The 23,800-nt window shown below is 49.9% G+C and overlaps 1 protein-coding gene across 1 annotated transcript; it reads left to right on the top strand.

Moving 5' to 3' along the window:
• The first annotated feature begins 3,595 nt into the window (after nucleotides 1–3,595).
• PDIA4 (protein disulfide isomerase family A member 4) lies at nucleotides 3,596–22,821 on the top strand. Its single transcript, XM_036429176.2, has 10 exons — nucleotides 3,596–3,956; nucleotides 8,665–8,842; nucleotides 10,433–10,638; nucleotides 12,570–12,708; nucleotides 13,891–14,096; nucleotides 14,214–14,372; nucleotides 17,165–17,316; nucleotides 20,368–20,524; nucleotides 20,794–21,027; nucleotides 21,659–22,821. The coding sequence occupies exons 1-10, from the start codon at nucleotides 3,869–3,871 to the stop codon at nucleotides 22,072–22,074; spliced, it is 1,935 nt and encodes a 644-aa protein (XP_036285069.1). The 5' UTR covers nucleotides 3,596–3,868; the 3' UTR covers nucleotides 22,075–22,821.
• Nucleotides 22,822–23,800: the final 979 nt, after the last annotated feature.

Below are 23,800 nucleotides of genomic sequence, written 5' to 3'. Positions count from 1 at the left end.
AACATGTTTACATTACTATGTCCTACAAGACTCACCCACTGCTTATAAGACGGTCTTATGGTTTGTGTTCATTTAATGAATCAAAGTATTAGTTTTGGGTCCTGTTTCTTTAGTTAGAAACTAGAGGCCTGATGCACGAAATTTGTGAAAGAGTAGGCCTGCCTTCCCCCCAGCTGCCAGCACTGGCTTCTATCTGGCACCCAGGACCTGGGCTTCCTCGCAGCCCCAGCTTCATCAGGAAGGTCGTCAAGAAGGACATCCAGTCTAATTAGCATATTACGCTTTTATTATTGTAGATGAGTGTTTTCTGAGGTTGTGGTGATTTCCTTCTTTATGTTTTCTCCCCACTATGCCTGTAAAAAAACCTATTTATTCAGTGATCCGCTTCTTCCTGGGTATGAATCTGATTTGTTTGCAGCCAATGTTAACTTTTGCAAAGAGGACCAACAGAATGATTACAACTTCTTCCTGGTATTATGTCACCAAAACCTTGCCTGTTTTATATATCGAAAAGTCTGACTTCTCAAGATCCTTTTGGGAACTCCTTATGTGATATAAACAAAGGTAGAAGACTTATAACCATTACTGGTAAGGGCAGGTATGAAGCCATCCTGAGACAAAAGAAAATGTGTTCATGGGTCCAGGTGGAGTGCCCTTTGATGATGTGCCTGGCCATCTGTTTCTGAGCACAAGAGTACAAGAATCTGATGAGCATCAGAGAGTACCCTACAATACCCCTGGCTGGTTAGCTCATTGGTTAAAGCATCATCCTGATACACCAAGGTTTTGGGTTCAATCCCCAGCATGGCACATATAAATATGAACCAGTGAATGCCTAAATAAGAGATATTTCTCTCTCCAGGCATCATGTTTTTATTGAAAAAATGAGAATAATTCCCGAAGTCACAAATCTCTGCAGGACATTTGCTCTTTCTGTTTGCTGCTTGGCTGGCCTTTCTTTCATGGACAGCAATTTTCTTTATCAGCAGGATCTCCTGCCCTACCCATCTGATGACCTTTATTTTTTGTTAATCCTCACCTGAGGATATTTTTTCTATTGATTTTTAAAATATATATATATATTTTGCTTTTTTCTCAGAGAGGAAGGGAGAGAAATAGAGAGCTAGAAACATTGATGAGAGAGATACTTTGATCAGCTGCCTCCTGCACACTTCGCACTGGGGATGTGCCTGCAACCAATGTACAGACCCTTGACCAGAATTGAACCTGTGACCCTTGAGTGCGCAGACAGATGCTCTATCCACTGAGCCAAACCGGTTTCGGCTTCATTGATTTTTAGAGAGTGGAAGATTGGGGAAGAGACAGAAACATTGATGTGACAGAGAGACACATTGATTGGTTGCCTCCCACACGCACTCCAATCTGGACCAGGGATCAAGTCTGCAACCAAGGTTGGTGCTCTTGAAGGGAATCAAAACCAAGACCCTTCAGTCTGAGGGCTGACACTCTACCCATTGCGCAAAACCAGCTAGGGCATAGCCAATGAGTTATAACATCATGGATATGTATTTTCACATCTCTTTTGCAGTTGAAGATGCAGAGTTATATAGTGAGTGATTCACATAGTGGTGAAAGAGTATAAAATTATCCTCTTCCACAATTCTCCTCCAGTTTTCATGCAGGGAGAAGAAAAACTTACCTGTAATTTTACTATTTAAAATCATGTCATAATTTCCTTATTCTGTTCAAGTTACATGGGGAAAGACATCTTCTTTCCTGCTGGATATGAATGAGGAAGGATGTAGTCCTCTAAGAACTGCCAAACACATGGAAACGGAACTGAGTGCCAGGGAAACCTTGTTCTGTTAACATTATTTGAGCTATACGTGAACTTACACTATCCCTGGATAAGTAACATTTCCTTAATGTTGGAGTTGACTTTTCTCTGGCCTGAGAGGTTGGCAGCCTTTATTAGATAGTAACTGTCTCCAGTTGTATCTTGGGACTCAGACCTGGATGAAGCACCGGGGACCTGGCAGGTAGTTTTAAAAGCATAGGTTCTGCAGTATGCTGGCTTCAGCCCTCAGTAAGCTTCTAGAAAAACAGAGACTGGCCTTGGGCTGTCAGGACCTTGATACTTTTCAGGAACATGGGGCAGTTATTTTGTATCATGTCCCCCAATATGTGCCTTCATTATTTGGCTCAGGTTACTTATTTTTGTGGGGACGGGGGAGGGGATAGCTGAAAAAGTGATGCTGTGTTTTCATTGTATCTTATTTAGGTAGCACGTGATTTGTTTGTTCCACAATTGGTGATGTTCACGTTGATCACTTAATGAAGGTTATGTCTACCAGACCTCCCCACTATGACAGCTACTAGTCATGTTCCCCTCCACCCTTTGTCTTTTGTGCCCTGGCCAGTGTAGCTCAGTTGGTTGGAGCATTGTCCAGTGCACCCAGAGCTCCTAGGTTTGATTCCTGGTCAAGTCACATACTCAGGTTTCAGGTTTGACCCCCAGATAGTATGGGAAGCAACTGATCAATATTTCTGTCTCTCTCTTTCTCCTCTTCTCTCTAAAATCAATAAGCATGTCTTTGGGTGAAGGGTAAAAAAAAAAAAAAAGACATTTAACTGTTTTACATTCTATATTCATAGCATTCTAATAAACTCTTGGTGTTGAGGTCTTTCTACCCTTCAAAAATTAGGGGGAACCATCAGGTCCACAGGAGCTCAATAAGAATATATTAAGTTTAAAAACTCTTATTGTTTCCCTGGCCAGCGCTGCTCAGTGGTTAGAACATCAGCCCTGGCACAAAAGGGTCTTGGGTTTGATTTCCATAGGTCAATGTTTCTCTCTCTCTCTCTCTTTCTCTCTCTCTCTCTCTCTCACTCCCCCTCCCTTCAACTTTCTCTCTAAAAAAAAAAAAATCAATGGAAAAATATTCTTAGATGAGTATTAACAAAACAAAAACAAACAAACAAAAAAACACAAAAAACCTCTAATTACTCAAGCCTGTGAAAGGCCTGCTTTCCTTCTTCCTCACGGAAAAATACTCTCGCACTCTTGTGTTTTATTTTTTCTCCTGTCTTCTATAACTCTTCAGGCATACTAAAACTCGGGCATTAAAGAAACCTGCTCATCCCCTCTCCACGCCCAGGAAAGAAATGCAAGCTTTTATTTGCTCAAGGAGAAGAAAAAACACAAGAAGATCATGAGCATGGGACCGACTGGGGAGTCTCGTTTTCTTCTTCCCATCAGCAGACTGGTTCGGACCCCTCCGCCGAACACATCCCTAGCCTCCGGGGACCGCCGCCCGGTCGCACAGTCAGCCTTCACGCTCTTCACCGCTCTGCTAAGGACACGTGTTCTTCCTGCAAAGCACAACAGCCTCCCCGGAGCTCCGCCCCGCACGCACGCACGGCCCCGCCCACCTCACCGATGCCCAATCGCGCCGCGATACGTAGCACGGCCACGCCCCTCAGGCTCCTGCCGGCCGCCTTTGTTCTCCCCCGCTCGCTCTCTAAGCCTGTGCGCTCCCGGCAAACCGAGTGGCAGCTGCTGATTGGCGGTCCCGGCGCAGCCAATCAGAAGGGGGCACCTCACGGTCGGGCTCCGAGCTTTAAACGCCGGAGCCCCCTCTCCGCGCGCGGAGGAGGCTGGGGCGGAGCTCGGGCGTGGAGGGCGGCGCCGGGAGCTGGGACGCGCAGCGAGGCGCCCGCGGCCCGCGCCCCTGGTTGCGCTGGGATTGGCCGGCTCGCGCCCCGAGCCAATCTCCCGCGAGGACTCCGTGAGCGGGGAGGGGGCAGTTTCTTCTTGACCCTCGCGTCTCGCCCGCCAGGCCGGAGCCCCAGGTCCGGGACCGCTCAGCTGCTCCCTGTGCTGGGAGCCCGCGCTCACGCCGTCGCGATGAGGCTCCGGAGAGCCTGCCTGCTAGTCCTCCTCCTGGCGCTGGTGCAGCTGCTGGCCGTGGCGAGCGCCGGGGGCCCGGACGCAGGTGAGCCGGGCCTGCGGGCTGAAGAGCGCGTCTCGCGCGCGATCCGGGGTGGGTGCGACCCGGAACCCAGCGGGTTCCGCGCGGTGCCCCTCCGAGACGGACGCCGGCGCCGGCAAGCTGGAGTCTAAGGGACGGTTGCGGGTGGCCAGCATCGCACGGGTCCCGGGATGGCAGGGCGGGGAAGGGGTTGGTCGGGGCTGCCGCCGAGGCTTGGACCGAAGGGGGGAGGGTGCAAAGTGCCTTCTTTGCAATTGGTTTCCTCGTCCCGATTCTGCTCAGACTTTCCCCAGGTCCATGCTGCCTTGAAGGGGAGTTTGGGAATTGCTAAAACTGTCCAGGCGAACACGCCCAGGGACAGTGTGGAGGAGAGGGGGGCCAATGTTTTGCAAACAGGATTCAGAGAAGGCCGGGGCGTGAAGGCCCAAGTGGGAGCCCCGAGGAGTCGTGGGCAGCAAGCATTGTACTTTTTTTTTTTTTTCTTTAATGTCTTTAAATTTGGAAACAAGTAACCTGAGGGTTCTGTTCTGGTTGGTGGGAGAAATGGATAGCTTGGTTTGCATCTTTTTTTAAAAAACCGGAGGTACTAGTGCCTCAGCGAACATTTATTCTGCACCTACTGTGTGCCAGTCACCGCGCTGGGCCTGGGAGTCCACGATGAGGCCTGTGGCCCGTGCCCACGAATGAAACACCTCCTCTCGCTGGAACGATAGGCAGCCACTGGTCATCGGTCCTGCATTTTGCTTTGAAATCAGCGAGCTCAGAACACATGGCTAAGGGAACTTTGAAAATTAGAAAGTGCAATGCAAGCAAAGGGAGCTACTCCTAGAGAACAGGGCGTCCGTTACTGGTCTCAGCTTTCTTCCTCTCGTCTTTCTGCCCACGACTAGTTTTTTTTTTTTTTTCTTTTCCTATTGAGTTCGTTCCAATATAAATAACGCCCTTTTCTAAGGTTAGTGTGTAAGGAAGTGTGAACTTTAGACTCTTTCAAACAGATTGAGTAACTTCTCTGGGGTCACTGAATCACGAATCTCTACCCAAATAGAAAAGGAAGTAAAAGCCAGCACCCGGTGAAAAACACCTGCCGAAAGGAACTGTGTAGCAGCGTGGCCTTACAAGTGTGACTTGGGACCTTTATCCAAATCACCTGGTGCTTATTTAAATACAGAGCCCCAAAAATACACCAAAGCGGAAGTTGGGGTGAGGGCTGGGATCTGCATTTCAAACACTATCTTCGTGGACTCACAGCATTAACTTGGGGAGGTGCGTTGAAGTTTGAGGACCAGTGGGGACGGAGGGTACTTTTTGGAATTTATGTAGCTAAAAAGCAAATCATTTGGATACCAAGGGCTACTGATGACCAGTACGTTTATCATTTGGGTCACAGGTCCCTAATGCAGTGGAGGCTTGGGAAGCAGTTGCCTTTGGAGTTGTCATGGCCAAGGCAGGTTCCCAGGGCATCCTCTGGGGTGGAGTGGAGCTTCTAGCCCTCATCTGGACTCTTGCCCATCCCTATGGGGATCCCTGGCCCTTCACTTTCACAGATAACTTGTCCTGTGGACTTATTTTGGGGCCACACTTTCCTCCTCCCCAGATATTCCAGGTCTGCAGGGTTTTCAGTTTTGTGTGCTTTTTCTACATTTTAGATGCAAACAGCGCAGTGGTGTCTGGGTTCTATAGATGCCCCCACCCCACCCCTGCCAAAATACAGTCTCTAACGGAGCTTGAGCTCTGATGACTTAAGCCTCAGTTTGCAGCTCATGTCTCAAATTAGACGTCATTTCTTCTCTTTTACGTCTTTCCAGCTATCAGAATGAAGATATTTTGATGCCTGCTTTTATTTGGGATGGGTTTAGATTTTAAATTGAAAATCACAAGCATTAAAGAACTCTTCAACTGCCTCTCTCTTTTCATTCCTGAGGAAGTAATCGTAAACCTTATTGAGAAGAAAATCTCATGTGACAATATAGTACAGAAGTGGACTGGTTAGGAGCCATCACTGAGTAGCTCTGTGATCCTTGGGCAGGTGACCTGGGCTCTCTGTGCCTCAGTTTCTTCGCCTGCGAGTGCATGGAATGTGTTTCCCTCAAAGAGTGAGGGAATGTTTAAGAGCTCAGCACAGTCCTCTCAACCATATCAGCTAGAATGTTACATCTGATAACAAGTTTCTCTTTTCCATGTTTCATATAAACCACTCAGTATTGACCTCATGGCAGAGTTTATCCAACTGTTACAGGGACATCTGTAGTGGGGATTGGAAGCAGCCGGCTGAGGAAGTTGATGAGGACATCCTGCAAGGAGCTGCTAGCATCCGGGCTGGGCAGGGACCCATTCTTAGCACCACAAGTGCTGTTGGGAGTGGACAGGCGCTGCAGTGACCTGGTTAGAGGAGGGGCCCATTGTAGGCGTGGCCTCGCCACCTGGGCTCAGCACTATTGAGGCTGCTTCGCCCCAGGCCTGAGGATGGCATGCTTCCAGAGGTGCCGGAAGGCTTTGGCTGTATTTTTATCCATTGGGCTTAAAAGTGAAGCCCAATGAAGAGTGGTCTCCCCACTAAAAAGTAGATACTTTTTTTGCAGGGAAATGTGAGTTTCTAGTTGGTGGAAATACAGAGCCAGCACCTTCTCAAAGTGAAGGGGATTCAGTCCTTTGTGAGTTGGGGAGGAATGGAAAGCATATTTTTAAAATTCAAGAAAGGAGCCGAAACTCGGTTTGGCTCAGTGGATAGAGCAACAGATCGATGATTCTCTCCCATCGATGTTTCTAACTCTCTATCCCTCTCTCTTCCTCTCTGTAAAAAATCAATAAAATATATAAATAAATAAAATAAAATCCAAGAAAGGAGTTCACTTAGCTCTGGCCCACGGTGACTCATGGATACGAACCCATTTAATCACGAGAGCCCCATCACTAGTGCTCACAGACCACTTCGGGGCCAGCATAGGCAGGGAGCATCTTTGCTTTTCCTTTTTGTAAAATTCACCTTATCCCTGTGAGTTGAGCAGATTACCAAGTCCCTCTTTCCCGCTTAGCTGTATTTCCTAGCTTGAAGAGCAGACTAGGTCCCCAGTGCTTTCTTTCAACCTTCCTCCAGTCTTCCCATTTGCCTGCAAGTGAATTTGATGCTCTTCAAGTAGGTCTGACTGGGCAGAGCAGCCAGGCGGTGAGAGAGTATATGCACGGCCCGCAAGCCCTACCTCACTGCCCATAGCAGGTCATCCAGTCCAAGTGAGCTCCCCGATCCTGGCCAGGGTGGTGGTGCCTCCGAGGCGGCACCCCAGCTGAAGCAGAGCACCCCGCATCAAGCCCCCTCCTGCAGGTCATTTTGGGTAGGACTTGCAAAAGATGTCTTCCCCTGTGTTCTGGTCCCCTTCACATCTAGGAAGCCTCGATCTTTTTGGTGCTGCCTGATGACAGTGCTGGGGGCCTGGGGCCCCTGCAGGTCTGTCTACCCCACAGAGCTGCCACGGAGGAGGGGGTGATAAGGTGGCCAGGGGAAGGGATGTTGCAGAGCTGTGGTTCAGAGTGCAAGGTGTGGGCTAGGAGGAAAGCTGAAGACAGGGAAGGGAACTTGTCCCAAGAAACAGGGGAGTCTGCTTGGTTTGTATTTTCAAACAAAGGAAGGTTTTCATGCTTTGATCTCATCCTCAGCACCAGACTTGGAAACTGTCCATCTTGGTTTATCTCCTGGGATGCATCTCCAAACACAAATAATTGGCCCCTTGAAATGTTATGGCTTCAGAGTTAATGAAGCCCTCGTGCTTGATTCAAGTGCACTTGCTGGTGTGACTGAAGCTGGAGAACCTGAATAATAAGAACTGTGATTGGTCCCACAATGCCAATTTGTATCTGTAGTTCGGCAAAAAAGTTAACTGGACCTTGAAATTAGATGTACTTGGATTCTGTGTTCTGGGAAGAGAGATTTGCTTCTAGGCTGGAAGCACGTAGGTGAAAGTTAATGCCCTGGAGTACAAACTAGAAGAAACCCTAAAATGAGGTGTTCCTAAAAGGCAAAGTAGAGGAGCCATGGCCTAGAGACTGCAGGGGGTTGCTGAGGGATAGTGAGTTAGATCTCAGTACAGAACAGCAGGGGGCTGATGTTGGGGTCAGCAAGGGGTGCTACCTCTAAGGATGGGGGCGGTCCAGCTGGGGTATTTAGACTTTAACTTCTAGGTCTGGTGTTCAGGCATTTTACTTAACTACTAGAGGCCTGATGCACAAAATTCGTGCAAGAGTAGACCTTCCTTCCCCCCGCTGCCAGCACTGGCTTCCTTCCAGCACCTAGGTCCCAGGCTTCCCTCCATCCTGGGCCTGGGTCTCCCTCTGCGGGGCCATCATGGGGTCATGGCCAGGCCCCAGCCAATCGCATTGCATCCGCCTGGGCTGGCCTGGCGTTAGTAGGTGTCATAGCGTGGTCCCAGGTGTCATCCCAATGGTCATTCCATTGTTCAGCTGTTTGGTCGATTTGCATATTTCACTTTTATTATATAGGATGGCCTTCCTTTAAATTAAATCTTAAGCAGCCACCCAGTATGCAAACTCAAAGCAGAATTTCTGGGGTGGAAAGTCATGATGTCACCACCCTATCTAGTGGGAGTTCCCAGAGACTACTCCGGACTCTCGACACATTTTGAAGGATTTAGGTTTCTAGGAAAAATTTTAAAGAGGAGAGTCACCAGTTTTCTAACCATTCTGGATATTTCCTGTTCAGATTCTAATAAAGAAGAAGCTATTGAAGAGGAAGATGAGGAGGAGGAGGAAGAGGAGGAAGAGGAGGAAGATGACTTGGAAGTTAAGGAAGAAAATGGTGTCTTAGTCCTAAATGACGTAAACTTTGATAACTTTGTGGCTGACAAAGACACGGTGCTGCTGGAGTTCTACGCTCCATGGTAAGGACCCACATTCTGGTTTCTTTAGGGTGGGTGCGAGATTGCTCTGCTCCCGTGCTTGACCCTGGCAGGGTGGGAGTGGCTGGGTGCAGGAATGCCAGCCCTTGGTTCAGGATCACCAGGACCTCCGAATTCTGCCAGTTTGCACCGCACATCCCATAAGCACTCAGCCCTTATGGAATATAAGGGGTTTCAGATATGAACCTGGGGAGGGGTGGGTGTTTAACAAACTGGTGATATGGAAACCTGTGTTGGTGACAGACATCTGACCCATGTCAAGGCCACCTACCTCCCTCCTGCCTGTGGTCAGGCCGGCTCCCATGTGTAGGCCTGACACAGCCCCGGGAAAGGCAGAGAAGGTGCCCACTCCCTTTCCTGTCTTTCACTCTCACAGTGCAGTATGTTATCAATCTTGTATGCCTCCACCCATCTCTCTTCTGTTATCTCGTAATCTCTTCTTTCCTCTGTTACCCACCCTCCTTGGTTCACTTTGAAAACATAATAGTCAAAATGTACATGTGTGTCCAGTGCTTGGTGTTCGAGTATAGTATAGGTACTTTGTATAAAAATTTCAACAGTTCTATGAACAAGTCTGTGAGGTTTTAATCCTATTTTATAGATCAGCAGTTCTCAAACTAATTTTTAAATTTTTATTTATTTATTTGAGAGAGAAAGAAAAAACCCCACATTGATTTGTTGTTCCACTTATTTATGCATTCATCTGTTTATTCTTGCATGTGCCCTGACTGGGAATCAAACCCACAGGCAACCTTGTTGTAGCGGGATGATTCTCTAACCAGCTGACCTACAGCCAAGGCAGTGCTCAAACATTAGTCTTGGGAATGATTCCCTTAGCACTTAAAATTTGAGGACCCCCAAATAGTTTTCATGTGGGTCATGTTTATCATATTTACCATATTAGGAATTAAAACAGAAATTTAAAAGTCACTCATTTTTACCCAGCTGATACGGTTCAATGGTTGAGCATAGACCCAAGAACCCAAGAGGACACGGCTCGACTCACGGTCAGGGCACATGCCTGGGTTGTAGACTTGATTACAGTGGGAGGCGCGCAGGATATTTCTTTCTCATCAACGCCTATTTCTCTATTCTTCTCCATCCCACTTTCTCTTAAAGTTAATAAAAACATATTTTAAAATAAACAAATAAAAAGTACTCATTTTTAAGTAACAGTAACCCATTGCACGATAACATCCAAATGCTGATACCATTGTCAGTCAGTGGAAAATTCCACAATATACTTCTTAGAGAATGAGTGAAAACAAAAAATGTTTATGTAAAGAGTGTCACTCATAGGCCTCTCGCAAGGGGTCTCTGGACCAAATTTTGGGAATCTTATAAATGAAAATATAAGGTTTAAATACATTGACAGTCTGTATCTAAAACAGAGCTGGAAGCTGAAAATTGATCTGTTTGACTTCCAGCCAGCTTGGCCTCCCCATGATATTCCGTGTGACTCCTCTTGACTGCAGATTTTCCCCGCCCTGATGCCCCAATTTTGTGTGCATTGCTGGAGTTAAGCTGCCAGAGGTACAATCAACTTGCTCATCTTTCCCCAAACCTTCTTAGGTGTGGACATTGCAAGCAGTTCGCTCCAGAATATGAAAAAATTGCCAGTACCTTGAAGGAGAACGACCCTCCCATTCCTGTCGCTAAGATTGATGCAACCTCAGAGTCGGCGCTGGCCAGCAGGTTTGATGTGAGCGGCTACCCCACTATAAAGATCCTGAAGAAGGGGCAGGCTGTTGACTACGAAGGTTCCAGGACCCAGGACGGTGAGTGGTACCTGAGCTGCAGGAAGAAGCTGGGGAGGAGATTTTGAGTAATAGGAAGGAAGACAAGTCCCAGCTGGTTTGACTCACTACATAGTGTCAGCCTGTGAACTGCAGGGTCCCAGGTTCAATTTCAGTCAAGGGCACATGCCTGGGTTTTGAGTTCGATCCCCAGTAGGGGGCATGCAGGAGGCAGCCAGTCAGTGATTCTCATCATTGCTGTGTCTATCTCTCCCTCTCTCTTCCTCTCTGAAATCAATAAAAATAAAAAAGTAAGGAAGACAAATTGGGAGGACTGGGAGTGAACCCTCAGAGCACCAGCTTCTGAGAGTGATCCTTTCTGGTATATTTGAGCTAACCAAGATCAAAATAAACTTGTCCTTGGGTGGGAGTGGTATCTTCCAATTTCAGACCATGAAACAAGATCTGGGATAGATGTGTTAATTAATGACATAAGATAAACTGTAATTGAAATTTTTTTGTTTTGTTAATCCTATCCCCCGGATATTTTTCCCATTGATTTTTTTTTTTTTTTTTTTTTTTTTTTTTTTTTTTTTGAGAGAGTGGTAGGGAGGGGTAGAGACAGAGAGAAGCATTGATTGAGATACCTCGATTGGTTGTCTCTTGCATGTGCCCTGACCAGGGCTGGAGATTGAGCCTGCAACCAAGGTACATGCCCTTGAACAAAATTGAACTGGGACACTCTATCCACTGAGCCAAACCACCTAGGGCAGAATTTTTTTTTTTTTTTTTTTTTTTTACAAGAAATGATACAAGAGATAGAATATGACAACATGCAACACAACAAAGGCTGTCTTGTGTAAATGAATCAAAATATTGCCTTTTTTTTTTTTTATCAGAGCAGCAAAAAAAAATATTTTTTGGTGTGCTGCAGCATTTTAGTAATTAGTCTCTGTGTGCCATGAGATGACAGAGGTTGAAAATCACTGTCCTAGAGCAGTGGTTCTCAGTGTTCATCTTGTATCAGAATCACCAAAACGGGAGGGGCGATCATTTAAGACAGACACAGAGCCCCATCGCCATAGTTCCCTGACTCAGTAAGTTTCAGATAATTTGCATTTCCCAGGGGTTGCTGAGGCCTCGGGCCCAGACCTCACATTGGGGACCATGGTGGGGGGAGCCAGGAGGTTCTCTTAAACCAGGCCTGTGCATCCCAGCCTGCTCACATTAGGCACTAAATAAATTTTATTACACGAATGAACAAATAAAATCATGGTACCCTTTAGGAAGAGCATATCTCTTTTAATCGATTTATTATTTTTTTTCTTTATATTTTAATGAATTTTTACAGAGAGAAAGGGAGAGAGAGAATCAGAAACATCGATGAGAGAGAAGCATCAATCAGCTGCCTCCTGCACATCCTCCACTGGGGATGTGCCCACAACCAAGGCACATGCCCTTGACTGGAATCGAACCTGGGACCCTTGAGTCCGCAGGCCAAAGCTTTATCCACTGAGCCAAACCGGCTAGGGCTCTTTTAATCGATTTAATAAACACCCATGCTCCATTGTTCATTTCCGGGGCTAATAGCACTGGATAAGGTTTGGGTCTTAGTCATGCAGTAGCCCTGTGTCCTAGACAAGTGCCTCCCCTTGTCGGACCTGGATTCTACATCAAGGAGAGGAAGTCGCTTGGACTGGGTCTCAAGGTTCTCTTCATCACAGGTGATGCAGTTTAGCCCAAGCATTTGGGAGCCGCTGCTCTCCATTTTCCTCAATGTTTTGTGATGCCGTAAAGTGTTAGTGCTGGGCGTGTACATGTTAAGGGGATGCTCCCAAAACTGTTGACCAGCCCTGGGAGGTGACTTCTCAGTGTTAACTTGCAGTTGGTACTGTAGTCTGACAAGGATAGAGTCTCATTTGTCAGGCTGGCTTTGGGAAATCTGCCTGTGCTCAGTCTTGGGTTTCTTTTAGAAATTATTGCCAAGGTCAAAGAGATCTCCCAGCCCAATTGGACGCCTCCACCAGAAGTCACACTTGTGCTGACCAACGATAACTTCGATGAAGTGGTAAACGACGCAGACATCATTCTGGTGGAGTTTTATGCCCCCTGGTAAGATAACGTTGGTCTCATGTCATTCAGAGATTCATTAGGCCCATCCTGTATTGGGTACCCTGCCAGCACTGGGCGGGGTGGCAGAGATGGCCTGAGGGCAGCATCCCCACCTTGCACCGAGGGCGACATGGAGCTGCTAAGTGTCCCGGAAAGGGGTGGCCTTTTACAGACTTCCTGGGGGTATGATGAGGCTGAACATCAGCCTAGGGTATGGGGGAAGCCCACATGACCCACATGAAAGGGCTTCCCAGGTCCCTCAAGGCTGGAGGACACGGCTGAGCACCTGGCCCATGCTTATGTTCATCACCACACACCTACTCCGACCAGAGAGCATCTCTGAGCAAACATGTGTGAAAGCACTTTGATAGCGTGTGGCTCTCTAGGCACTGAGAGCCGTGACATCTTTCACCTCTGGTAGGGGGTTGGAGTGCTGTGCATGGAAGTTCACCAGCTGGGAGAGAGAAAAGAGCAGAGGTGAAGATCGGGGTGGCATCTGGTGGCCTTGCTCTACCTATTGCAGGTTGTCATCCCTGCTTCACTGTCTCCCTCCTGAGGGTTCTATCTGTCTTTGTCTCTGCTCATGGCTATTGATTCCAAAGTGAATTTTGGAAGATGACCCTCAGCCTTGCTGCACACTCGACATGTGTGCCCTTCTCATGCTAGAGCCCCAGGCTTCCCACACCCTTCCTGCCGTGTGTCCCTCCCCTCACCCACCTTTATCAGCTCCTGTCCACTTCCTATTTGTCCCTCGTGTCCCAGCTCAACTGTCACATCCTGTAAGAAGCCGTCCCTGACTTGTGTCCCTGCCTGATCCAAATCTTCCTTTCTGGGACATTGTCTTGGCCTTTCCCACATCTTAACTCCATTTCATAGTTGCACTCTGGTGTATGTGTGTGTGTTTGTGTGTGTGTGTGTGTGTGTGTGTGTGTGTATGCCTGTGTGTGTGTGTGCCTGTGTGTGTTTGTGTGCATCTGTGTGTTCGTGTGTGTATGCCACGGAGGAAGCCATGTCGAGCTGGCTCTGAGGGGCCTGGCTCAGCGCCCTCACCCAGAGACATTCAGAGGTCATTGGATCGCACTGAGTTGCTCAGGAATGCAGGCTGGGTTTTACACATAGTGTAACTGCGAGGATGTGTCCATACTGGAACAGGCTCCTGACCAAACTGGCTTGCTCTGGCAGGTGTGGACACTGCAAGAAGCTGGCCCCTGAGTACGAGAAGGCCGCCAAGGAGCTGAGCAAACGCTCTCCCCCAATCCCTCTGGCAAAGGTTGACGCCATCGCAGAAACAGACCTGGCCAAGAGGTTCGGTGTCTCCGGCTATCCCACCCTGAAGATCTTCCGCAAAGGAAAGCCTTTTGAATACAATGGCCCAAGGGAGAAATACGGTAGGGACCACTTCCTTCTCCAAGCTCATCGGGGTGGGGAAGCTCCCTGGTGAATGTGGGCGGGGGGCAGAGCGCCCTAGAGCCCCAGCCCCTCCTCAGCCCCAGCTCTGCTCCCAGGGATCGTTGACTACATGATTGAGCAGTCCGGGCCGCCCTCCAAGGAGATTTTGGCCCTGAAGCAGGTCCAAGAGTTCCTGAAGGATGGAGATGATGTCGTCATCATCGGAGTCTTCAAGGCAGAGAGTGACCCGGCCTACCAGCTGTACCAGGATGCTGGTGAGTAGTGGCCCTCTGCACTGGACAGACTGCCGCCGGGGAGCGGGCTGCCTTAGCGTAACTGCCCTGGCCGTCGATCTAGGGGATGGCTTGATGGATTGCATATCATCTATGGGAGCAGGCTTAGCTTTCCCACAGGTCAGCTTTGGAGGTTAGTTCTCTGTTGCCTTTAATTATGCATGGAGAGTAAGTGAGGACACAGTGAAGTTCATCCAAGTTCATTGTCTACCTCCCTTCCAGGACCCCCTTCCCAAAGCTAGCCTCTCTGCAAGGGGTGGCTCTTCCCCAGAAAGTGAGGGAATCAGACCTGGATTTGAGTCCTGGCTCTGCCGTTGTGACCTGATCAACCTGGTGTTCTCTTATCCACCGTGGTGACCTTTCCTACTTCAAGGGTTGTTATCTTAACTGCGATAATGTAAACGGAGTGCCAGCAAGTGCCTGGTAATAAGCACCCTTAAGTACTAGTCTTGCTAATGTGAGAAGTGAAGTTGTTACGACCAGCTGTCAGTAGTAGTGTTTTGTGGGGGTGGGCACAGTTGTCTGCCCACGTCTGGCTCCAGGATGGCCCTTAGGTTGTGAATGAAAGTTGGTTTATTCAGGGGCACTCAGGATCTTCTCTATCCCCATCACTTCCTTCTGAATACCCTCTATCCTCTCCCTGCACTCACACCAAAAAGGGCTCATTTTTCTGCTTTAGAGTACTGATTGTCATCCTTTAAATGCACTGCTGCAATGTGCTGACTCCTGTAACAGTCAGGCACATGTCAAATGCAGATTAATGGAGTACAACTTACAGTAGAGCTAAATTCCCCTCATGCTCCTTGGTCTTCGTTGATTAGGTAACCCTGTCATCCACTCCTAAATAATCAGGAAGAAACTTGCACAGGGAACTCTAGACCCAAGTCACATCTGTGTGTGTGTGTGTGTGTGTGTGTGCACGCGTGCACATGCTGGGGGGAGGGATGTGGTGTCTGTGATCCTTCAGGCCTGGGGCAGTAGGCTGGCTGGTGGGTGGGCTAGGTGCTGCCCACGCTGCCAGTCCAGGCCCCACACTTCAAGTCAGACAGATGTGCCTCACAGGCTCGGCCTGGTTAGGCTGCAGGCAGAGAGGGAGTCACTGGGCCTTCTATGCTGCCCATTCCTGTTCACTGGGCTGCGTGGAAGGAGCTAGGCAGCCCTAGGGATGCAGGGCAGTCTGGATAATGGGAGAAGGGGGTCTGAGTATGGGGGCCGCTAACCAAATTCTTGAGGCAATTTTGTCTCTTTGTTCACGGCCAACTGCCAATATCTGGGGCACCGGGAGGCTTAGAACAGGGTGGGAGACTAGCCTGCGAGTGGATGTGGGTGGGCTGCCTCCTGGTGCTCACAGTGATCTATGCGGTGGACTCCAGTTTCTACAGAGGATGGACCGAGGCTTGGGCAGGTGCACAATGAGCAGGTCTGGCGTCACACCTTTGGCAGGCTGCACTATTGTGATTTGAATCTGGCTTTGTCTGATTCTGAGAGCTATGGCATCTCCAGGCTGCCTCCCTGCCTCCCCCAAGTCATGTGATGTGCTAGGTGCCTTAGGTGGGGTGGGGGATGTCTAGGTTCCTCAGCCAGGACAGCAGAGGGACTGAGGTCTGGTCACCCAGATTGAGGGCAGGGCTGACAAAGAGGCCTCACCTGGATTTGGGGTTTTATTGGAACACTGCTGCACTCACTTGTTCACACATTGTTTAGCTGTTTTCACACGTGAGCCCAGAATGGAGTGGTTGTGGCAATGTGGCCCACAAGACACAGGCATTCACTGTCTGGTCCTTTCTGGAAAAAGTTCTTAAGTATTCAGACAGCAGGCTTTAATTTTGTGAGTTTGACAAGATTTAAATATATAGTTAGGGAACCACATTTAGGACCCCAGCCCACCAACAGCTCCCACCCCCTCCCCACACACACACACACATTGAGGAGAGATTAGACCCCAAAAGGTGCTGCGTGTGCAAGCTCACCATGTGCGCACAGCAGTGTGCGATGCTCACCGTCACGTCTGTGATCAATTGGAGTCAACCGGAACACCTGACAGATTAGCTCTAAGTTTTTCTGTTAATGTTCAGTTTGTTAAAAATTTTTTTTTAATCTATTTTATTGATTTTTTTACAGAGAGGAAGAGAGAGGGATAGAGACTTAGAAACATCGATGGGAGAGAAACATTCATCAGCTGCCTCTCGCACACCCCCCACTGGTGATGTGCCCGCAACCAAGGTACATGCCCTTGACTGAAATCGAACCTGGGACCCTTCAGTCTGCAAGCCGACGCTCTATCCATTGAGTCACACCGGTTTTGGCTTGTTAGATTTTTTTTAATAAATTCTGAGATATAAGTTTTAAGGTATTAGGCCTGTACCAAGTTTCAAAACCCAACCTTTAACCTTGAGGTGCTGTCCACACAGAACTCAGGTGGTCATTACATTATTTTCAGGGCCTTTGCTCTGGTTGATGTGGGTCATGAATTAAAACTTGATTGTTTGTTGTTGTGTGTGTGTGTGTGTTTTAAATATATTTTATTGATTTTTTACAGAGAGGGAGAGAGAGTTAAAAACATTGGTGAGAAAAACATCAATTGGCTGCCTCCTGCACACACCCTACTGGGGATGTGCTTATAACCAAGGTACATGCCCTTGACTGGAATTGAACCTGGGACCCTTGGGTCTGCAGGCCAACGCTCTATCCACTGAGCAAAACCGGTTATGGCAAAACTTGATTGTTTAAGCAATTTAATGAATCATATATTTATCATTCGGTTTATTTTTCAGCTAACAACCTGAGAGAAGATTACAAATTCCACCACACTTTCAACACTGAAATTGCAAAGTTCTTGAAAGTCTCCCCAGGGAAGTTGGTCATGATGCAGCCTGAGAAATTCCAGTCCAAATACGAGCCCAAGAGCAACATGATGGACATCCAGGTGGGTGAGGGCGCTCAGGCCTCAATGGCCCCTCTGAAGTGCCAGCCCCTGGGCGTGCTATTGGCATGAGGATCCTGGTGGTGCCACCTCAGGGGTTTTGAAGGATAGAGATTTCTCTCCACCGAAGGCTCTGGGCCCTGGAGCACAGCCAGCAGGAAGGTTCCTGGTCAGGAGGTACATGAGGGACCCAGGCAGCTCACACACCCGGCAGGTGCAGCGCCCTGGCCCCTGGCAGAGAGAGGTCCACCTCTCACTCCACTCAGACCTCCTGGCAGCAGCCTCCCATAGGTGCCCCCCACTGAGGCTCCGGCCTGTGTGTCTGCCTTGCTCCAGGCCAGGACATGCTGCCTGGGGGGCAATGGCAGGCCTCTCTGTTCACTTTGTGAAACTGTGCAGCGTAGCTTGTGGATTTGGCCTTTCTTTCCTCTATTTCCCCCACCCCCCACCTTCCTGAAGGATCTGACCTTCACCTCTAGAAGGAAGGGAGGTCCCAGCTCAGCAGGCTGAGTGCTCCAGGGAGCAGATCTTCAGGCTTGGAAGAGACCTTTGATCTTGAACCCGAAGCTTTTGTTTTCCTAGAGAGACTGGATGCAGCGAAGTGAGCTGTCTCACCCTGAGTCCCACGGCCAGTTAGAAGAACTGAGGGAGAACACAGGTGTTCTTCCTGGACCAGGCTGCGCCCTGGGGCCGTGACCCTCACCACTTGGGCTGAGGGCTCCGGTGGGCCCTGGAGGATGTGCTGTGGGACTGAGTCCCCTGGACGTGTACTGCAGGGGCAGCCGTGCCCTTCTGGTCTTTTTATGAACGGGGAGCAGGGCCTTGGAGACAGCCCTGATTCTGACTCCCATTGCTCCTCTGGAAGTCTCTCGTCCAAAGAGGGGCCCTGATGACTGTGGAGCAGTGACCTCTGGAGTTGGGCTCAGCCTGTGTGGTGTCCGTGTTCCCAGGAAAGGAGTCTGTAGCTTTTGGCAGATTCCTGAAGAGGCCCTTGTCTTCAGAGGTGTTAAGGTCCTCGCAGTCCAGTCTGGTGTATGTATCACTGCCACTTTTGTCTTTTGCCTGCGTTTTAAAATTTTAAATGGATTGGTATTCATATACCACCTTTGTTCCAAAAGTTACATAAGGCTACTTTGTAAAAATTCACACAATATAATGAAAAGCAATGTTTTTGTTTTGTTTTTGTTTTTTTCATATATTTTATTGATTTTTTACAGAGAGGAAGGGAGAGGGATAGAGAGATAGAATCATCGATGAGAGAGAAACATCGATCAGCTGCCTCCTACACACCCCCAACTGGGGATGTGCCCGCAACCAAGGTACATGCCCTTGACCTGAATCGAACCTGGGACCCTTCAGTCCACAGACCGACGCTCTATCCACTGAGCCAAACCGGTTTCGGCAAAGCAATGTTTTTAAAAAGTGGATTTAGAAATCAGGACAAAGGAAAGTCAAGGGCAAGACAGATAAGGTGAAGCTTGTCTGTCTGCTCTGGAAAGATATCAATCACATTAAGGCTCAGCTTCGGGTGTGTGCTCAACTCTGGCAAGTTCGCCTGCTGTCACTGCTGCTTTACTCTCTCTCCCTTCCTCCCTCCCCCTCTCTCTTTCTCTCTTTTTTTTTTTTTTTTTTTAACAAGGTAGTGTTTTTAAAATATATATATATTTTTTATTTCCGAGAGGAAATAGAGGCAGAGAGAGATAGAAACATCAATGATGAGAGACGATCATTAATTGGCTGCCTCCTGCACGCTCTCTACTGGGGATTGAGTCTGCAACCTGGGCATGTGCCCTTGACCAGAATTGAACCCAGGACCCTCAGTCCACAAGCCAATGCTCTATCCACTGAGCCAAACCAGCTAGGGCTTTAAAAAAAAATTTTTTTTTCTTAAATTATTTTTAGAGAAAGGGATGGAGAGAGAAACATTGATCTGAGAGAAAATCGATTGGTTGCCTCCCATACATACCCCAACTGGGAACCGAACCCACAACCTAAGTGTGTGCCCTGACGGGGAATCGAACTTGTGAGCTTCTTGTGCATGGGATGATGCCCCAACCAACAGAGCCCCACTGGCCAGGGCACTGCCACTTTACTTTTGAGATGGCCTTCTGGGTGACACCCCTGCCGCCTTCCTGGTACCCTAGGACCAGAGCCTCATTGCCTTATCCCCTGCTTTTTCCTGCTCTTCCTGTCACTTGGCAAGTCCTGCCCATCCTCAGGGCTGCACAGGGCCACCGCCCTGACTGTCCTGTCCAGGTGGGACTCAGGCTGTGGGGGAAGGTATGGTGTTCGTCCTCCACTTGCAGCTGTACAACCTCTCCCCTTAACCTCTCTGCCCCTCGGGGTCTTCATCTATAACGTGAAGTGGCTGTGCCCACCCTCAGCGTGCACCTGGCTCTGATCCTCACTCAGTGTGAGTCCCTGTGTCAGGACACACTGCCCGTCCCTCAGGACAGTCATTTCACCTCTGACAGCCTGGGCTCAGTGTCCCTAAGCGATTACCGCTGTGCCCAGCCGAGCACAGGTTCTGTGTAATGCCAGGGCCTCACACTGCTCCATCTTACCTGGAAGTTACCTGGGTGCCAGTCTGAGCTGAGTCTCCACACTGCCGCATCTCGGGGCAGTCACAGCTGTGGCTCCATGCTCTTGCCTGAGACCACGCTGTCCTTTGGAGTGGGCAGTCACGGGGGTGATTTCTCTAGGCGGAGCGCAAAGCCCATCGTGGCCACTCACCAGCTGGGTGCACTTGGCCCCTCTGCACCTCCGTGCTGTGTCCTGTCTGACATGTCCTGACAGGGCAGTCGTGAGGATCAGGTGGGGAAGACGTGCCCTCCGCTCAGTTGGCCGTGTTGACAACCGTCCATCCGGAGGACCCCACAAGCTCAAGGTTCACCGGAGAAAGCGTTACTGGGGAGTGCTTGCGTGAGGCCAGAGCATCTCACCTTCAGTGATCCCCTCTTCCCCTGCTCCTTCCCGTCTTTACTCATTAACAGTGGCAGCAAGTGGTGGGAGTGCTAGGTCAGGCCGACCCTCACCTGTCCTCCCTTTCTGCAGGGCGCCCCGGAGGGCTCTGCCGTCAAGGACTTCGTGCTGAAGCACACCTTGCCCCTGGTGGGCCACCGCAAGCCCTCCAACGACGCCAAGCGCTACACGCGCCGCCCCCTGGTGGTCGTCTACTACAGCGTGGACTTCAGCTTTGACTACAGAGCGGGTGAGGGGCCCAGGCCTTGTGCGCGGGTGGTCGGGAGTGTGTTTGCTTTATGGCTTCGGGGCATTTGTCCTGCGCTCCAGGCAGGGGCTAATGCCACCAGGCACGGGCCTCCTGGGCTGGTTGAGCTTTCGACCAAGGTCCCTTGTTCACAGAGGTGGCTTTTTCAGAAATGCTTTTCTCTCTGATGGGAGCTTAAGCCTTGTTAGAATCGAAGGGGCAGAATCTTAACCTTCATCTCTGAGGCTCACAGTCCTCCGTCCTGTTTTCAGCTACTCAGTTTTGGCGGAGCAAGGTGCTGGATGTGGCCAAGGACTTCCCCGAGTACACTTTCGCCGTGGCTGACGAGGACGACTTTGCCACGGAGGTGAGGGACCTGGGGCTCAGCGAGAGCGGGGAGGACGTCAATGCTGCCATCCTGGACGAGGGCGGGCGGAAGTTTGCCATGGAGCCTGAAGAGTTTGACTCTGACACCCTCCGAGAGTTCGTCAAAGCTTTCAAAAAAGGTGAGCTGCGTGTGGCCGGGCTTTTCCTGCGTGAGCCTCGGCGGGCTGTGGGTGCCCCTGGCGTCCAGGTGAGGGCGCTCTTCAATCCCATCACTTGTTCTGAGCCCAAACCTGCTTTGTTCCCTGGGTTTCTCAGGGAGGATGGAGACAGAGAAACCCCTTTCTTTTTATTATTATTATTTTATTATTATTATTATTATTATTATTATTATTATTTTGTAATAGGAAAAATAGCAGGAAATGTCAAGGAGTCTTACTTAATTAAAACAGGCTTTTGGTGTTTGTGGAAATTTCTTTGAGGCATTACATGCATGTCTTTATTGGTCTGGTTGAGCCCATGGCCCAGTCCACAGCGCCAGCCTGTCATGGGCAGACCTCCCTGTCTGCCGCCCTGCTCAATGCTTTTCCTCACAGATCCCTCTGTGATCGCCTCCCTGGACAGGACCCAGTGGCCCAAGAGGCCTGGGTGGGGCCACCTGCCCCTCTCTGGCCTTTGCAGGGGCTGGGAAAGTAGATTTGAGGGGACCGGAAACCGAAGGATGGGCTGTTGGAGACAAGGCCCTTCCCAGTCCAGGCAGGGCCGGGGCCTTCTCATCACTCACACACCTCCCCTGCTTTCTTTCCTCCGCAGGAAAACTGAAGCCGGTTATCAAATCCCAGCCTGTGCCCAAGAACAACAAGGGGCCCGTCAAGGTCGTGGTGGGCAAGACCTTCGAGTCCATCGTGATGGACCCCAAGAAGGACGTCCTCATCGAGTTCTATGCGCCCTGGTGCGGGCACTGCAAGCAGCTGGAGCCCGTGTACACCTCCCTGGGCAAGAAGTACAAGAGCCACAAGAACCTGGTCATCGCCAAGATGGACGCCACCGCCAATGACATCACGCACGACCGCTACAAGGTCGAGGGCTTCCCCACCATCTACTTCGCGCCCAGCGGGGACAAAAAGAACCCAATTAAGTTTGAGGACGGAAACAGAGACCTGGAACACTTGAGCAAGTTTATAGACGAACATGCCACAAAGCCAAGCAGGACCAGGGAAGACCTTTAAGCTCTGAGGGCAGGAAGGCAGCAGGGACCCGACACACTGTCGCTTCCGGCGGCCGGAGCACAAGGGCAGTGTCGAGTTTTTTGCTGTTTTTTTTTTTTATACTCAAATATTTCACCTCATGCTCTGAATACTGAATAGATATGAATGATTCAGTAGATTTGCCCAGATTTTTACAGAGGTTACATCTATTTTTATCCTTATTTGGAGGTTATTTTTTTTAACTTTCTACTTTCTTTAATATATTTCTTCGAAGCAGACAAGTTAAATCTCTTCTGTGTGAATGTTTTTTTTCTTTTTAATTTAAAAATTTTAAAAACTCTTGCCAAATCATGTTGATTTTTGCCCTTAATTTTGTTGTCGTCTGAGGAATTACTAGTTGGAATGCTTTCATTTTCTGTTTCTTCCTGTTACTGTGCGAAGTGAGAGCCCTCGCTGAGCAACCTGCCAAGGACCAAGCTTCGGCCCGACCTCTGAGCTGCGCAGTCCAGACGAGCAGTGCCGAGCCGTGCTGCCGTCAAAAGGGGACTGTGTGTCACCCGCCTTCCCCCGGGACCACAGGACGAGGCCCTCTTCCCGGGCCCCAGGCCCCTCGAGCCAGGAACTGAGGTTCCTCCCAGAGGGAGAGGCCACCCACTCTCCAGAAGGGCCGTGGCCAGAGGAGAGGTGGCCTAGGGCACAGGCGGGTACTTTAGGGGATGGTAAGGATTGGGTAGGCTGTTGTGATGGAATAAAAGAAATATTGAAAATGAACCGCATGACTATGTCAGGGGCACCAGCTCCACCCAGAGCCTCGGTGGAGCTGAAGGTGGAGAGACCCGACCTGGGTGGACTGGGAGCGCTTTCCCATCTAACACCTCAACACGGGCGAGTGGGGGGGTCACGGAGGCCCAGGGGTGGGGCTTTGGTGGCCTCAGCTCTAGGCTGTGTGGAGGTGAGCAGTGACACATCCATCAGGACGGGGGATGAGGATGGAGGACAAGGAACCTGCCGAGCACTTGTGCGGCTGGGCTTGGGGATAGGCCCGGGCCGGATGTCGGACCAGCCCTTCCAAAGATGGTGGGGGTCTGCGTGTGGTGTGAGCCCCATTCCGAAGCTGTGACCCCGGATGTTACATCTCCCTGCCCTGCCACCTGCTCCTGGTTTGACTGCAGCAGAGGTGGTGGGGTGGAAGCTGCTTGAGCTGGTGGCAGCTCTCGGCTGTGACTGGCGTGATGGTTGCAGGGTTGGGATGGGGGCAGCTAGCAGGCCTGGAAGGGGCAGCGAGGTGGGCCTTTCTAAGTGATCTGCTCTAACGTTGAGTCTGGCTGAGAAGGACGGGCCTGTGGGAAGTGGTGTCTGGTCAGCTCTCAGGCTCTCCAGTGGACAGGATGTATGTGCCCTCGGCGCCCTCTTTCCTCTTCTGTCGGGAGAAGGAGCACCCCCACCCTGGCACTCGGTGCCAGAAGCTCATAGGAGGAGATGTGGGTGTGGTGCTCATGGCCTTTAACTGAGAGGCTTCTTTATCCAGCACCCGCAGGAGAACAGGAGCCCCTCTCCCCGGGAGCTCTGGGTCTGGTCGGGGAAACATCTGCGACGTGCACGAAGCCGACCAGGAGGGAAGCACGGCATGGCCTCAGGAAAGCCCCTCTGTCTTAGGTGACGGAGCTGAGACCCAGGGGTGAGCAAGGCTTGAGCTCAGGAAAGCAGAGGAGTGATGCTGGCTTCTCAGTGGCCCAGGGGCCTGTGA

This window comes from Pipistrellus kuhlii, unplaced genomic scaffold (assembly GCF_014108245.1).
Source record: "Pipistrellus kuhlii isolate mPipKuh1 unplaced genomic scaffold, mPipKuh1.p scaffold_m20_p_10, whole genome shotgun sequence".
NCBI classification, from domain to species: domain Eukaryota; kingdom Metazoa; phylum Chordata; class Mammalia; order Chiroptera; family Vespertilionidae; genus Pipistrellus; species Pipistrellus kuhlii.
The sequence above is the reverse complement of the archived record's forward strand: the minus strand, read 5'-3'. Positions and strand labels throughout refer to the sequence as shown.